The sequence below is a fragment of the Onychomys torridus genome, unplaced genomic scaffold (genome assembly GCF_903995425.1).
Source record: "Onychomys torridus unplaced genomic scaffold, mOncTor1.1, whole genome shotgun sequence".
NCBI classification, from domain to species: domain Eukaryota; kingdom Metazoa; phylum Chordata; class Mammalia; order Rodentia; family Cricetidae; genus Onychomys; species Onychomys torridus.
In genome coordinates, this window is record NW_023413299.1 from 47489 (window position 1) to 64286 (window position 16798).

Here is a 16798-nt window from a genome sequence, read left to right on the forward strand (position 1 = left end):
CTATCCTAATTTGCACCTTTGGGGTATAACTTTGTGCAGTCATATTTTATATCATAAATAATTAATAGAATCACCTCTTTGTATCTTTTCAGGAGCAATTTGTAATCTCCAAGAAGGTAAATTTTTCTTTTCTTCTGGGAATCTGTCAGGAAGAGGGGGCCTGACCCTCCACCACTCCCAACATTGGCTAACTCAGGCACCTATTACTTTTCTGAAGAGGTGTCATATGCCATATTCCACATGCCAAATATTATTTTAAACACTGCCTGAATATTTACAAATTTACCATCAATCCAGTAAGGGACTCCATCAACATCCTCAGTGATAAGAACTAAGGCAAATATTATATGTGGAATTTAACAGAGATTATAAAATTATCATAATCTGAGATAATTATTTCTTAAGCAGATCATTTTTCGTTTGAGGGAAGGGAGTGTCTTTTGTTTGTTTTTATTTACAGTGACATTAACTAGAATTGTATTAAAAACCCATCCCAAGTTCTTGATGTTGAGCTTGAAGAACAATGGCTAGCTAGCATTCAACATACTAAAAGGCTCTCTTGAACTAGCAGCCACTAATCTGATATTGTCCATTTAGTTCTAAGCCCAATCTCTGAGCAGCAAAGTTAGGTGGAGCATGAGGTCCACAGAAATTTTCTACATGTTCACACAAGTGTCCTGTGGTCAGTGTGTGTTCCCAACATTCACCCATACTCTATTCCCCAATCACCTTGCATTGCTACACAATTCACTCTTCAGTGTCATCTCTACAATCTAGGAGCAACAGGTAGCATGCACACGCGCACAGACACAAGCAAACACGCATTCTGGATGCATGCCTGGAAGCAAGTTTTAACTTCACATGGCCTTTCACACTGCTTTTCTCAATGGCTCCCTCAGTTCCTCATCTTTTGGGCCACATCCACTATTTGTGCAACAAAGCAAATACCACCTACCTCAGCAAGGGGTCAAAAAGCCCAGAGCAGTCAGTCAGTGAGAGAAAAGCCTATAGCGCCCATTTGAGACGAGTGTGTGGACATCAGCCCTGAGGAACATGGTAAAGTGTTGGAGCATGCGCAGAAGGGCGCGTTGACGTCACCCTTTCCTCAGACCTTCTTGGTGCCTCGTCAGTAGTAGAGACTGACCTCACAATAGGCCTCTAGGGCGGTCATTCCCCGGGCTTCACTTCTCTCTGTGGCTTTGGCCCACTACTAGTCATGGCCCGAAAGGTCCATTGGGAATATATATATGTTGTAAGGGATGAGAATGGTGAGGAGATAGCTGAGGTCTCCACCTTAGAGGCTGCCTTGGCGATGGTGGGTGGCAACCCTAGTGGAGGCGATGCAGGCTGCTCAATGGACCAAAATAACAAGGCCCACCAGGTCCCTCAGAGTAGGGACCCGAACTCCTCTTTTTTGGAGCCACCCCAGGAGCCAGGACCCTCAGCCGAACCTATGATTCCGATTCCAAGGCGCCTTTCATCACGAAGGCGGCGGCGAACCTCTTTCAAGTTAACAATGGGGCAGGTCGAGAAAATGAAAAATTTGTTCAAAAAAACCCAGTACCCAGATGTGCTTGCCAGGTATGTGCCTTGCACCAGGAGCTATCCCCAACTTCCCTGTTGTCTCAGGTTGAGGTATCCTTTTGTTCTTCCAGGCCCTGGTTCCCTATCATCCCTCCCTAAGCCCCTGCTACCTTCTTCATTGCTGGTGGGTACAGAAGGGTGCCTTGTGTAGGGGTCAAGGTGAGTACTAGTGTGTAGTGTTGACCTGAAACAAGTTTACATAGTTAACATCACTCATTTAGAGTCATATTTTAATTTCTGTAAAATATAGAAACATGAGTGTAGTGTGAAAAATACTCACTAGTGTTTAGTTCACCAGTGTTAAAGATTTACATTTTGTTGGGTGTCCTCCTCACCAGTGGTCTAGTCATCTTTTCAGGGACTGTGTACCTATCCATCAATTCCTTTTGAATTCCCTTTCACTTCCCCTGGTGCTGTTTTTTAAAATTAGTTTAATTTGCTCAGCATACACTTTGGCATTTAATTTTGTTTTTTTCCCTTTTAAAAAAATTATATTTGTGTTTTAATTTTACACATCAGCCATTCATTGCCCTGTCCTCCCCACTCCTGCCCCCATCCCCACATTCCTCCCGTCCCCTCCCCTTCATTCCCATCTCCTCCAGGGCCAAGAATCCCCTGGGGATTCATTTAAACTTGGTGTATTCAGTACAGGAAGGACCAGTCGCCTCCTTCCAGGCTGAACAAAGTATCCCTGTGTAAGCCCAAGGTTCCAAACAGCCAGCTCATGCACTAAGGACAGGTCCCGGTCCCACTGCCTGGGTGCCTCCCAAACAGTTCAAGCTATTCAATTGTCTCACTTATCCAGAGGGCCTGATCCAGCTGGGGGCTCCACAGCCTTTGGTTCACAATTCATGTGCTTCCATTCATCTGGCCTTTCGTCCCTGTGGTTTTTCCAATCCTGGGTTCAACAATTCACGCTCCCACAGTCCCTCCTCCTTCTCGACAACTGGACACATGGAGCTCCACCTGGGGCCTGGCTGAGGATCTCTGCATCCACTTCCATAAGTCACTGGATGAGAGCTCCAGCCTGACCTTCAGGGTATTTGTTCATCTGATCACCAGACTAGGTCAGATCAGGCTTTCTCTCGACCACTGCCAGCAGTCTACAGAGGATGCACCACTGTGGACCTCAGGGGACCTCTCCAGCACTCTTCCCACTACTGTTCTCATATGGTCTTCATCCATCAATGTCTACCATTCCTTGTTCTCCCTTTCTGTTCCTCATCCAGCTGGGATCTCCTGCTCCCCCAAGCCTCCCTTCCCTCAAACCTTGCCCTTCATTTCTCCAAATCTGTTCCAGGTTGTTCATGTAGATCTCATCCATTTCTCTGTTATTTGGTTATCCCTGCGTCTTTCCAAGGGTCCCGTTTTCTAGGTAGCCTCCCTGGAGTTGTGTAGGAGTTTAGTAATCTTTGTTTTACATCTAGTATCCTCCTATGAGGGAGTACATACCATGTTTGTCCTTCTGAGTCTGGGTTACCTCACTCAGGATGATTTTTTCTAGGTCCATCCATTTGCCTGCAATCCTCATGGTGTCATTGTTTTTTCTCTGCTGAGTAATACTCCATTGTGTATATGTACCATATTTACTTTATCCATTCTTCAGTTGAAGGGCATCGAGGTTGTTTACAGGTTCTGGCTATTACAAACAATGCTGATATGAACATAGCTGACCAAATGCCCTTCTGGTATGTTTGAGCATTCCTTGAGTATACACCCAAGAGTGCTACAGCTGGGTCTTGGGGTAGATGGATTCCCAATTTTCTAAGAAAGTGCCATATTGATTTCCAAAGTGGCTCTACAAGCTTGCATTCCCACCAGCAGTGGAAGAAAATTCCCCTTGCTCCACATCTTCTCCAGCATAAGCTGTCTTCAGTGTTTTTGATCTTAGCCATTCTAACGGGTGTAAGGTGGTATCTCAGAGTCATTTTGATTTGCATTTCCTTTATAATTAGGGATGTTGAGCAATTCCTTAAGTGTCTTTCAGCCATTTGAACTTCCTCTGTGGATAAATCTCTGTTTAGTTCTATACCCTATTTCTTAATTGGACTGTTGGGCATTTGGATGTCTAATTTATTGAGTTCTTTATATATTCTGGATATCAGCCCTCTGTCAGATGTGGGGTTGGTGAAGACCTTTTTCCATTCTGTAGGCTGTCGTTTTGTCTTCTTGAACATGTCCTTTGCTGTATAAAAGCTTCTCAGTTCCAACAGGTTCCATTGATTGATTGTTTCTCTCAGTGTCTGTGCTACTGGTGTTATATTTAGAAAGTGATCTCCAGTGCCAATGCATTCAAGAGTACTTCCTAATTTCTCTTCTACCAGGTTCAGTGCAACTGGATTTATGTTGAGGTCTTTGATCCACTTGGCCTTAAGTTTTCTGCATGGTGAGATTTATGGACCTATTTACAACCTTATACACATTGATATCCAGTTATGCCAGCACCATTTGTTGAAGATGCTTTCTTTTTTCCATTGTACATTTTTGGCTTCTTTGTCAAAAATTTTATGTTCATAGTTGTCTGGGTTAATGTCCGGGTCTTCAATTTGATTCCATTGGTCCACATGTCGGTTTTTATGCCAGTGCCAAGCTGTTTTTATTATAGTCGCTGTATGGTAGAGCTTGGGGTCGGGGATTGTGATGCCTCCAAAGTTGTATTATTGTACAGGATTATTTTGGCTATCCTGGGTTTTTTGTTTTTCCATATGAAGTTGAGTATTATTCTTTCCACATCTGTGGAATTTGATTGGGATTTTGTTGAATCTCTCGATTGCTTTTGGTAATGGCACCATTTTTACTATGTTAATCCTGCCTTTCCATGAGTATGGGAGGTCTTTCCATTTTCTGACATCTTCTTCAATTTCTTTTTTCAGGGACTTAAATTTCTTATCATATACATCCTTCACATGCTTAGTTTGATTAACCCCAAGGTATTTTATATCATTTGTGGCTATTGTAAAGGGTAATGTATCTCTGATTTCCTTCTCAGCCTGTTTTTCTATTGTATATAGGACGGCTACTGATTTTTTGGGTTGATCTTGTATCCTGCTATGTTGCTGAAGGTTTTTATTAGCTGTATCAGTTCCTTATTTGAATTTTTGGGGTCACTCATATATACTATCATGTCATCCTCAAATAGGGAGAGCTTGACTTCTTCCTTTCCAATGTGTATCCCTTTAATCTCCTTATGTTGTCTTATAGCTCTGGCTAGAACTTCAAGTAATATATTGAATAAGTATTGGGAGAGGGCACAGCATTACCTTGTTCCTGATTTTAGTGGTATTTATTTGAGTTTCTCTCCATTTAATTTGATGTTGGCTGTTGGCTTGCTGTGGATTGCCTTTATTATGTTTAGGTATGTTCCCTGTATTCCTGATCGCTCCAAGACCTTTATCATGAAGGGGTGTTGGATTTTGTCAAATGCCTTTTATGCATCTAGTGAGATGATCATGTGGATTTTTTTTTGAGTTTGTTTATATGGTGTATTACATTGAAGGACTTTTATACGTTGAACCACCCTTGCATGCCTGGGATGAAGCCTACTTGATGATGGTGGATAATTGTTTTGATGTGTTCTTGGAGTCTGTTTGCCAGAATTTTATTGAGTATTTTTGCATCATTGTTCATGAGGGAGATCGGTCTATAGTTCTCTTTCTTTGTTGCATCTTTGTTTGGTTTAGGAATCAGGGTAATGTAGCCTCATAGAAGGAGTTTGGTAATATACCCTCTGCTTCTATTGTGTGGAACAATTTAAAGAGTATTGATATTAAGTCTTCTTTGAAGATCTGGTAGAATTCTGCAGTGGAACCATCAGGTCCAGGGCTTTTATTGGTTGGGAGACTTTTAATGAGTGATTCTATTTCCTTAGGGGTTATTAGAATATTTAAATGGTTTTTCTGGTCTTGATTTAACTTAGGTATGTGGTACCTATCCAGAAAATTATCCATTTCTTTTAGATTTTCCAGTTTTGTGGAGTAGAGGTTTTTGAAGTAGGACCTGATGATTCTCTGGATTTCATCATTGTCTGTTGTTATGTCCCCCTTTTCATTTCTGATTTTGTTAATTTGGATGCTCTCTCTCTGTCTTTTGGTTAGTTTGGATAAGGGCTTGTCTATCTTGTTGATCTCAAAGAACCAACTCTTTGTTTCATTAATCCTTTGTATTGTTCTCTTTATTTCTATTTTATTGATTTCAGCTCTCAATTTGATGATTTCCTGGCATCTGTTCCTCTTGGGGGACTTTGCTTCTTCCTGTTCAAGGGCTTTCAGGTGTGCTGTCAATTCACTAGTGTGAGATTTCTCCAGCTTCTTCATGTGGGCATTCAGTCCTCTGAATTTCCCTCTTAGCACTGCTTTCATAGTGTCCCATGAGTTTGGGTATGTGGTGTATTCATTTTCATTGATCTCTAGGAAGTCTTTAATTTCTTTCTTTATTTCTACCTTAACCCATTGGTGATTCAGTTGAGCATTATTCAGTTTCCATGAGACTGTAGGAGTGCTGTAGTTTTTTCTGTTGTTGAAATCTAACTTTAAACTATGGTGGTCTGATAGAACACAGGAGGTTATTCCAAATGTTTTGTATCTGTTGCGATTTACTTTGTGGCCAAGTATGTGGTCAATTTTAGAGAAGGTTCCATGGGGTGCTGAGAAGAAGGTATATTCTTTTTTGTTTTGTGTGTAATGTTCTATAGATATTCATTAAGTCCATTTGAGCCTTAACATCAGTTAAGTCCATTATGTCTCTGTTAAATTTCAACTTGGCCAATCTGTCCAGAGGTGAAATTAGGGTGTTGAAGTCTCCCACTATTAATGTGTGGGGTTTTATATGTGATTTAAGCTTTAGTAATGTTTCTTTAACATATGTGTGTTCCCTTCTGTTTGGGGCATAAATGTTCAGAATTGAGACTTCATCTTGACGGATCTTTCCTGTGATGAGTATGTAATGTCCTTCATCATCTCTTTTGATTGATTTTAGTTTGAAGTCCATTTTGCTGGATATTCGGATGGCTACACCAGCTTCCTTCTTAAGGCCAATTGATTGGAAAGCCTTTTCCCAGCCTTTTATTCTTAGGAGGTGTCTGTCTTTGAATTTGAGTTATGTTTCTTGTATTCAGCAGAAAGATGGGTCCTGTTTTCATATCCATTCTGTTAGTCTGTGTCTTTTTATAAGTGAATTAAGTCCATTGATATTAAGGGATATTAATGACCAGTGATTGTTCATTCCTGTTGCTTTTTTTTTTTATTTTTTGGTGGTAGTGTGTGTGTACTTCTCTTCTTTGGGGTTTACTGCTGTGATGTTATCTATTACCTGTGTTTCCATGGGTGTATCTGCCTTCCTTAGGTTGGAATTTTCCTTCTAGTGCTTTCTGTAGGGCTGGGTTTCTGGATAAGTATTGTTTAAATCTGGTTTTGTCTTGGAAGGTGTTGTTCACTCCATCTATGATGATTGAGAGTTTTGCTGGGTATATTAGACTAGGCTGGCATCCATGGTCTCTTAGTGTCTGCATTATATCTGTCCTGGTCCTCCTGTCTTTCAAAGTCTCCATTGAGAAATTGCATGTTATTCTGGTAGGTTTCCATTTATAAGTCACCTGGCCTTTTTTCTTTGCTGCCCTTAATATTCTTTCTTTATTCTGTACGTTTAGATTTTAATTATTATGTAGCGAGGGGACTTTTTTGGGGGGTCTTGTCTGTTTAGTATTCTATAGGCTTCTTGTATCTTCATAGGCATTTCTTTCTGTAAGGTGAGAAAGTTTTCTTCTATGATCTTGTTAAATATATTTTCTGTGCCTTTAAATTGGTATTCTTCTCCTTCCTCTATCCCTATTATTCATAGGTTTGGCCTTTTCTTAGTGTTCCAAATTTCGTGGACATTTTGGGTCATGACTCTGTTGGTTTTAGTGTTTCCTTTGACTGATGAATCTATTTCTTCTACCATATCTTCAACACTAGAGATCCTCTCATCCATCTCTTGGATTCTGTTGGTTAAAAACATGCATCTGAAGTTCCTGTTTGGTTACTCAGATTTTCTATTTCCAGCATTCCTTCTGCTAGGGGTTTCTTCATTTTTCTATTTCCCTCTTCAGTTCTTGAACTGTTTCCCTTGTTTTTTCCTGATTTTCCTTCAGGGACTTATTGTTTAATTCTGCTTTAAATGTCCTTACTCAAATATTTTATAATGTTCTTCCCATTTTTTTGTTTGTATGTTCCTCTACTTTATTTTTGATTTTTCTATATAAGGCTCTAGCCTCTTCATGACATTACTTATAAGGTTGTTTTCTTCTTCTTCTTCTTCTTCTTCTTCTTCTTCTTCTTCTTCTTCTTCTTCTTCTCCTTCTCCTCCTCCTCCTCCTCCTCCTCCTCCTCCTCCTCCTCCTCCTCCTCCTTCTTCTTCTTCCATTCCTTGATGTTCAGGTCTAGCTACTGGAGAAGGGCTAGGTTCTGGTGATGCTGTATTGCTCTTTATTTTGTTGTATGTACTTCTGCCTTTGTTGTCTGCCCATCTCCTTGTGTGTTCGTTCTTGGTATCATCACTGTAGTTGGTCCAGAGAGAGCTGACAGATTTAGGGATCCTCGCTCTGGTCTCAGATGGAAGCTCTGGGCCAGATGGGAGCTCTGGTCCAGATGAGAGTGCTGGCCAGATAGGAGCTGGGTGGCTGGACTCTGATTCTCAGAAAGTCCCTGGGATCTCCTTATCTTGTCCAGATGGGAGCTCCTCTTGTCCAGATGGGAGTTCCAGGACAGGATGGAAGCGCTGGTCCAGATGGGAGTTCTGACACAGATGGGAGCTGGGGGCTCTCTGGTCCAGATGGGAGATCCGGGATAGGATGAAATACTGGACACTGGTCTCTAAGTCTCTGGAAGTGGATGGGTTCTCTAGCAGATGGGTGTGGGCAAGGCATTGAGGTTGTAGTGTCCACCGGAGGGTCTCTCTGGTATCTGGTCCAGATGGGAGTTCTGGAGCAGATGGGAGTTCTGGAGTGGATTGGAGCTGTGGACTTGTCTCTGAGTCTCAGGAAGTGCCTGGGGTCTCGGGCCAATGTGTGTGGGGGCAGGTTGTGGAGACTGCAGGGTCTGCCTGCAGTCTGGGAAAAGGGGAGCTTTCCCACAGGGCCCGCCAATTGGCCAGAAAATGGGGCCAAGTTGGGCAGGTCCTCTCAGGATGGTGCCCAGGGGTGGGACCCAGGGGTGGTTGCCTCTCTGACTATAACCCCAGGCACTCACCTCTAGTCCAGATAGGATTTCCAGGGTGGATGGGAGCTGGGGGCTGGTCTCTGAGTCTCAGGAAGTGGCTGTGGTATTAGGCATCAGGTGTGGCGGCAGGGTGTGGAGCAGTCTTAGAAAAGGGGAGCCTTGCCAAAGGGCCCACCAATTGGTCGGAAATTGGGGCCAAGTTGGGCAGGTGCCCCCAGGATGGTGCCCAGCAGCGGGACCCAGGGGTGGTTGCCTCTCTGATTATAACCCCAGGCATTCACTGGTGGTCTAATTTTAATTTTTAATAGTATTTTGAAATTGTTCATTGTTACTGTTTGGTGACTTTTGTAAGGGGTGAAACCATTTCAAAAGCAAGACTAGTTCTGAGAATGATAGTTAAATGGGGGGGGGTGAGAGAGAATGGCAAAATTAAAAAATGTAGAAATCATTTATAACTTTGCTGTTCATGCAAAACACTGAATGCTAAACATTCGTGGTTTTCTTTCTATAGGAAAGAACTTGCACAAGATTTGAATGTGACCAAAGTCAAAGAGAAGGTCAGTAAATCCAAGCAAAGCCATTGAACAGTTAATCTACAGCCTTCCTGAGGTCTTTGGAAGCCTTGTTCTAGGTGCTTTTTTTTTTATTTAAGAATTTTTTCATTTTACATTCTAACAACAGTTCCCTCTCCCTCCCCATCTCCTACTTTTATCCCTACTGCAACCGACTCCCACATCTACTCTTCATAGAGGGTAAGGCCTCCATTGGGAGAAAACAAAGCCTGGTACATTCACTTGGGACATGACCAAGTCCCTCCCTCCTGCATCAAGGCTGACCAAGTCATCCCACCATAGGGAATAGACTCTAAAAGAAAGTTTATGTCCCAGGATTAGTCCTGGTTCCACTGTCAGGGACCCCACAAATAGACCAAGTCACACAGCTGTCATCCACATACAGAGGGTCTAGTTTGGTCCCATACAGGATCTCTAGCTGTCAGTCCAGATTCTGTGAGCTCCCACTACCTCCGGTCAGCTGTCTCTGTGGTTTTTCCCATCATGGTCTTGATGCCCCTTCCTCATATACTCCCTCCTCCCTCTCTTCACCTGAACTCCAGGAGCTCGGCCAAGTGCTTCACTGTGAATCTCTTCATCTGCTTCCAATGAGTTACGGAAAGTAGGTTCTATGATGACAATTAAAGTAGCCACCCATCTAACTACAGAAAAAGGGTAGTTAAGGCACCCTCTCCACCATTGCTAGGAGTCATAGTTGGGGGTCATCATTTTGGGTTCTTGTGGATTTCCCTAGCACCAGGTTTCTACCAAACCCCATAATGGTTGCCTTTGTCATGATATCTCTTTCATTGCTCCCCTTTCTATCCCTACTCCAACATGGCCAACCAGATCCCTCATGCTTCCATCCCCCATCCCCTCCCTTCTACCCCCTTCCCAGTTTACCCAGGAGATCATATCCATTTTCCCTTCCTGGGGTGATCCATACATGTCTGTCTTAGGGTCCTCCTCTTTACCTAACTTCTCTAGGGTTGTAGATTGTAGCCTAGTTATCTTTTGCTAGAGAGGCTGATCTACTGCAGCTCTGGAGAGGCCGATGCACTGCAGCTCTTTAGTGGCTGATGCACTGCCGCTGTAGAGGCTGATTCACTGCAGCTCTAGAGATCCTGATGCACTGCAGCTCTAGAGAGGGTAATGCACTGCAGTTCTAGAGAGGCTGATGCACTGAAAGTCTAGAGAGCCTGAGGTAATGCAGCTCAAGAGGGGCTGATACATCGCAGCTCTAGAGAGGCTAAAGTACTGCAGCTCTAGAGAGGCTAATGCACTGCAGCTCTAGAGAGGCTAATGTACTGCAGCTGTAGACAGGCTAATGCACTGCAGCTCTAGATATGCTGAACACTGCAGTTCTAGAGAGGCTCATCCACTGCAGCTCTAGATAGCCTGATGTACTACAGCTCTAGAGAACCTGATACACTGCAGCTCTAAAGAGCCTGATGTACTGCACATCTAGAGAGCCCGATGAACTGCAGCTCTATAGAGCCTGATGCACTGCAGCTCTAGAGCTCCTGATGCACTGCAGTTCTAGCAACGGGGATGTGCTGCAGCTCTAGAGTAGCTAATGCACTGCAGCTCTAGAGACTGATGCACTGCAGCTCTAAAGAGGCTGATGCATTGCAGCTCTAGAGAGACTGATGCACTGCAGCTCTAGAGAGCCTGATGCACTGCAGCTCTAGAGACTGATGCACTGCATCCCTAGAGGCTGATGCACTGCAGCTCTAGAGACTGGTGTACTGCAACAACAGAGAGAGCATGGACACAGGACAAAAGAGAAGAAAAAACGTCCATGGACTCCACGGTTCAGTGTGACTTTCTCAAATCTTCATTTCTTATATCTCCTTTCCTCTTACAAACTTAATAGATAGGCTTTAGGAATCAAACACAAGGAATCTGACTTAATGTGAGCCTACATGAGTCAGCCACTGAGGCTTTATTTGAGTTCATGGAGGCATCAGGTTGGTAGTAGGGCTTCTGGCCCTTTGGTTGGTGTTCTTTAAAGTATACATCCATTTTATAGGCAGGGAGACAAAGTACATGGAGTCACAAATGTGCAGTTTGAGAACTTCCCAATACAATGGACCCTCATTCACTTGAAGCCTCAGAGGATTGTAACATCTAACAGGTAGCTGTGACTATATTTCCATAGCTAGACAATATTTAGGAAGAACTGACTTATGACTAGTTTCTTCTCACTGTTGTGGACTATCTTACATTTTGCCTTTTGAAGAAAGATAGGCTTTAAATGTCCTGGTGATGCATCAGGGCCTAGAATGTCCTCTGTGCTGGAGATGATTCTAGAGATATAGCTGAAGGATAGATATTATTCTTCATTCTGATCCTGGAGAATTTTGTATAACATGAAAGAATATACTGTTCAGGTATACCATGAACATACACTGTTCATGAAAGAACATATACTGTTCAGATTTACCATGGGTGGAAGTTACCCTTTGGTGAATTCCTGGACATGGCAAAGGTTTCAGTGTCCTTTATGTCATTTAGTTTAAGTTAGGCAACTTTCACAAACCCTGGAGGCTGTGAAGTCAAAACATTGTCCAGGACTTCTCTGCCGACCACCTGTTCATTCTATAGAAATTTCAAGCACCAACAGTCCCATTGGCACCCTTGAAGGCTATTCTCTTCCTAAAAATCTCCCATGCTCGTTTCTGTTGATTATTTCATACTGAAGATTACTTTTACAAACAGAAAGCTGCTCCCTCCATAGGCCTTTAAAATGTGCTAACATTTTGTCATCTGCAATCTCTGCCCCAACAAGAGGGACATATCACTAGTGAGGAGGGTATTCTACAGCTGATGGTCCAATGTCAGAATGAAGACTTTCCTTTACTCAGTTACCATATATTGTATTAACACCAAGGACCTGGAACAAGTCATAAGCTTAGCATTCATTCCAATAAAAAAGAACCCAGTGAAGTGTTTATACTGCTGGGAAAAGACAGAATCATGGCTTATTGCAGAAGCTGACACACAGCTGGTGTTTGCTTTGGTGACTGAATAGAACATCAGTGTTATGTGGCTGAAAGTGGTTTTTATCTCATGGCTCTGGGGTGGAAGCCAATGCTAAATCCAATCCTGTCCTCCTCTGATTTCAGGCCTGGTTCGTCAATCAGAGAGCCGAAGAGAGGAACAGTGAGAGGTCTGTAATGTTACAGAACATACATCCTCGTATTGAAAAGATCCTTCTCATTGTGGATAGGGATGACTATCCCTAGAGTGCTGTCTTTGTTCAGGAGCTAGAGAGCAAATTGGTGACCCATGTAATCAATGTCCAGCTTCACTAAAATTCAGCACTCATGCTAACAATAAAAACATGAATTTCCAAGTTATTTAATTTCATGTTTTCTGGTGTTTTGTAGTATATAGATGTACACTCTTCACAAAATGCCATTTAAACACAATGACAAGTTCTGGTTTTGAGGGAGGGACATTTCTAAGTCATGAGTACTGCTTGCACAGATGATTCAGGCTCACTTGATCCCTTGAACAAGGGATTCAGTAGCAACCCTGCAAATGGGGAATCTCAGGAGAAGGTGGGCACAGAAAGTATTGACGTAGATGATTACATTTAATTTGGGGGGTTATACCAATTCTTTTTTCTTTTAATGAAAATAGATTTTTTTCTGTCACATAATGTATCCTGATTATGGTTTCCCTTCCCCTACTCCTCTGAGTTCCTCCCCACTTACCCTCCCATCTGGACATATCCCCCTTTCTGTCTCTCACTAGAAAACAGCACCGGTGGGTGGAAGCCACCCATAGGCCAGCCTGGGTCCTCAAGGAAGTCCTGGGGTGGCTAAAGACATTGACAGGGGAAGGTTCCATTATGATGAGCAAATGTGTGGTGGAGAAATGGGAGAAAAAGAGAGGCAGAATGGTTCATGTGTTGTGGAAAGAGGTGTAACAGAAGAATCAAAGGTGATGAGGAGCCAGGTGAGGTGGATGGCCTGCTTTTCATGCAGGGAATTGATGACACCCGTGCCTGGACTGCTGCTGCAAAGGACCATGTTTATGTCTATAGTCCTACTGCAGCCAGGGTCTGAGTTGATGTCCATGGCATCTGTTGCCACCAAACGCCATGCAGATGCCCAGGGTCTGGTTAGCCACCTCAGACCATGTTGATGTCTGAGAACCTTGCTGCTTGCTGCTGGGGCTAAATTGATCTGAGTGACCTGAGCTGCCACAGGGGACATGGTGACATATGGACCCAAGATGCTCTGGAGGGATAACTCTGAATCTGTGGCCCTGCTGCAACTGGGGTCTGTGTTGATGTCTGTGGCCCATGTTCCCATAGGGGGGCCATGCATGATGAAATCCAAGGGCAGTACTGAGCGCACCTGCCCTTTGTTGGCCCAAGGAAAGCTAGTCCTGCCCCTCAATAGACACTACAGCAAGAGTGCTAACCCTGACCCTTACAGGAGAGCAGACCCCAATGACTTGGTCCTGAAGAGATGGCCGCCTGTACTCAGGAGAGATGGCCCCATCCCTTAACATAGGCATGAGAGAGCTGGCCCTGATACCATGGTGATAGGAGAGCTGGTTCCACTGCTCACCTGATGGGGGCAGCTCAAGTATCCAGGATTGAACAGCTCAACTACAACCCAGGTACATATCCAGGGCCTTGGGTTGACCCTGTCTAACATCTATCCCATCTATGACCTGCTGGAGCATGTGAAGGAACTTGTTCTGAAGGATCTCCATGACTAGGTGCTGCTGTGGGATACCAGAAAAGTGTTTCAGTGAGGGTCCAGTGATGATCGTGTAGCAGAAACCAGATGCCTTGAACCAGACCCATGACTCATTGCAATTTATATATTTGGGTGGGGCTGATTGAACAAAAGTATATATTGCATGACCCATCGAGGATTCCTGTGCCACTAAAATGAATGAAGAGATGTGAAGGTACAGTAAAGACAGAGAAGAGAAGTGGGGGTTTGTTTGTTTGTTTGGTTAGTTGGTTGGTTTAGTTTGGTATTTGGTTTAATATGAAGAGGCTTTATTAAATAAATACTGGTGCCAGATGCTCATGACACCAAGGCTACAACTGAGATTGTTCCCAAGTTGCAGCCCCTGGTCATATTCATCCAAGGCTTATACAACCAAAACCACAAGATTACATGTATTCTGTCTACATGTATGCATGATCTAATTTTAACATATCTGTCTTGCCTTTGTCCCAGTCATTTAACAGAGTAAGCAAGTTTGATTACAAAACAGAAATAATAGTTAATCCTATGACCTAGTGTCTTGATAGAGCAGCAGATTTTACAGGATCAGATAATTTAAGAACAGTCTTCAATGTCTTGGAAAAATGGGGGTAGAGGGTAAGCTGCTAGGGCACAGCTTGTACAAGCTACAGGCTTGCATATTTGAAGTGTTTTCGGTCTCTCAAGCATACTAAGTCTAAATTTTAAATATAAAGTTAACCATTACATTTCCCCCTTGAGTTGTATCTTGAGTCCAATATCTGACTCTGTGATGGATACCTGTTATTTCTAAAGCCTTTTGGTAGAGGAAACCAGTTTCCTTTATTCCAATATTCCAGCCTTTGGTTGAGGACAAAGGGTGAGGAACTTACGTCTATAAGCGCTTCTCAGCTGAGATTAGGATGTTCTTGTCAGGACCCATGATGGCTGAAATGCAAATCAAAGGCCAAGGGTAGGTGTTCAGGCAGTGGGGGCATTCATCAGAACCATCTGGTTTGCTGTGGGGACAGGGAGAAATCACATTGGATGGACTGGTTCACATAAGCTTTCCGGAAGTCCAAGGCTCGTGGACTTTTGGAGCAGTTTGCGGTCTGCAGCCGTCTCCTGATGTCTGTTGGCTGATTGGAAATCCGGTGGTACAGAGGTAGACTGGGGACAAAAGTTAAAGTTTAGGAACTTAAAGGAGAATCTTAGATTTAGAACTTTGCCCTCAGGAAGAACCAGTAGGTATGGAAGCGTAGGCTATTGATGGACAAGGGTACCTATCTGGAATCCATTTGATGTGAGACATGTGGATGCAAGTTTTGTCTTTTTATAGCTTATATCGATGTTTAAAACTTAAAGAAAGATAAATTTTTAGATACATTAATATTATTGTTGTTTCTAAACTGTACAGAAATCCAAAATGTAAAAAATCAGTAGACTCATGTCTTTGAGTCATAGTAAAATCATGACTGCTCAAAAGATACAAAATCAAACATACGAACCTCTTTTCCCAGAGGGCTGCAATTATATACATAAAAGACAGAGATTTTTTTTGCACAATAGAAAGCATGTTTAAGTCTATTGTTAGAAGACATCTTGACCAAGATGATGGTGGAATTTCATGGATGTTACTTTTTTAAATCCATTTTAAAACAAGAGTTGAATATATTGTAGTAAATTAAGGTTAGTCACACACATATTTTTAATTATTTAGCCTTTTGTCATAAATTTTAAGTTAAACATTTGTTGTAGACTTTATAGATCTCTAACCATACTCAATAAACTTAAAAATCTTAAAATTCAGAAAATGTATTTAATAGTTTTACAAACTATTAAGGTGAAGGTATTATTAAGGTATTATTGAGATAAAGTTTATATTTTAGCAAAAGTCTTAGAGAGTTCAGTGAAACCAATAGTCTAATTGTTTGCCTGTTTTGATTTGCTCTATTTCCCCTTTCATAAAATCGGGTGGCTCCTCTGACTCAGGACAAAGAGGAAAAGGTGGCTTTCTTTTAGACATATGCTTGGGTCTATGGAAAGGAGAACAGTATAAAACGATGTTTCAGTATTAGCCATATCTAAAAGCTACCCAAATCCCTGTAAAACTGAATCCAGTAGCAGGGGAGTCCTGGGCAGGGCAGGCAAGTGAGGCAGCAGCCACTGTGACAGTAGCCTCAATGGAGGTCCTCCCTTGTTAGATCCACCCTTCATCTCCTCCACCCCCAGGAAGGCCCTAGTTTTCCACAAAGTGCCTCACTTCTGTAGGCGCCTAGCAGCCTATCTAGAACTGGTGTGGACTAGAGATTTCCTACAGTTTATCTAAAACAAAGCATCCCAAAAGCTAGTGGATACAGTGGTGGGGTGATTGTAGCAGGGGCTAGCCAGGGATTTGGGTGAGTGAGGCAGAAGAACACAAGGCCTCCCAATTTTATCCCCCCCTTAGATATCTATTCTATTTCCCTTTCCTTACTCTATACCTACTCTGTCTGGTCCTACAGATTGTAGCTTGGTTATCATTGATTTAATAGCAAATGTCCACAGGACTCAAGGAACCCCATTGAAGAAGAGGTAGAAAAGGGGGACATAACAACAGACAATGAAGAACTCCAGAGAATCATCAGGTCATACTTCAAAATCCTCTACTCCACAAAACTAGAAAATCTAAAAGATGTGGATAATTTTCTGGATAGGTAGCACATACCTAAGTTAAATCAAGACCAGATAAACTATTTAAATAGTCCAATTG

The 16798-nt window shown here is 42.6% G+C and overlaps 1 protein-coding gene across 1 annotated transcript; it reads left to right on the forward strand.

Annotated features, from left to right (window-relative positions):
* The first annotated feature begins 1216 nt into the window (after positions 1 to 1216).
* LOC118576245 (homeobox protein Rhox13-like) lies at positions 1217 to 12576 on the forward strand. Its single transcript, XM_036176565.1, has 3 exons — positions 1217 to 1581; positions 9289 to 9334; positions 12457 to 12576. Exons 1-3 carry the CDS (start codon positions 1217 to 1219, stop codon positions 12574 to 12576), a joined length of 531 nt encoding a protein of 176 aa, XP_036032458.1.
* Positions 12577 to 16798: the final 4222 nt, after the last annotated feature.

Excerpts from the sequence above, each read along its gene's own strand:
- LOC118576245 (XM_036176565.1), top strand. The coding sequence starts at position 1,217 with ATGGCCCGAAAGGTCCATTGGGAATATATATATGTTGTAAGGGATGAG. Across the intron at positions 1,582-9,288 it reads TACCCAGATGTGCTTGCCAG|GAAAGAACTTGCACAAGATT; the intron begins GTATGTGCCTTG and ends TTCTTTCTATAG. Across the intron at positions 9,335-12,456 it reads TGACCAAAGTCAAAGAGAAG|GCCTGGTTCGTCAATCAGAG; the intron begins GTCAGTAAATCC and ends CTCTGATTTCAG.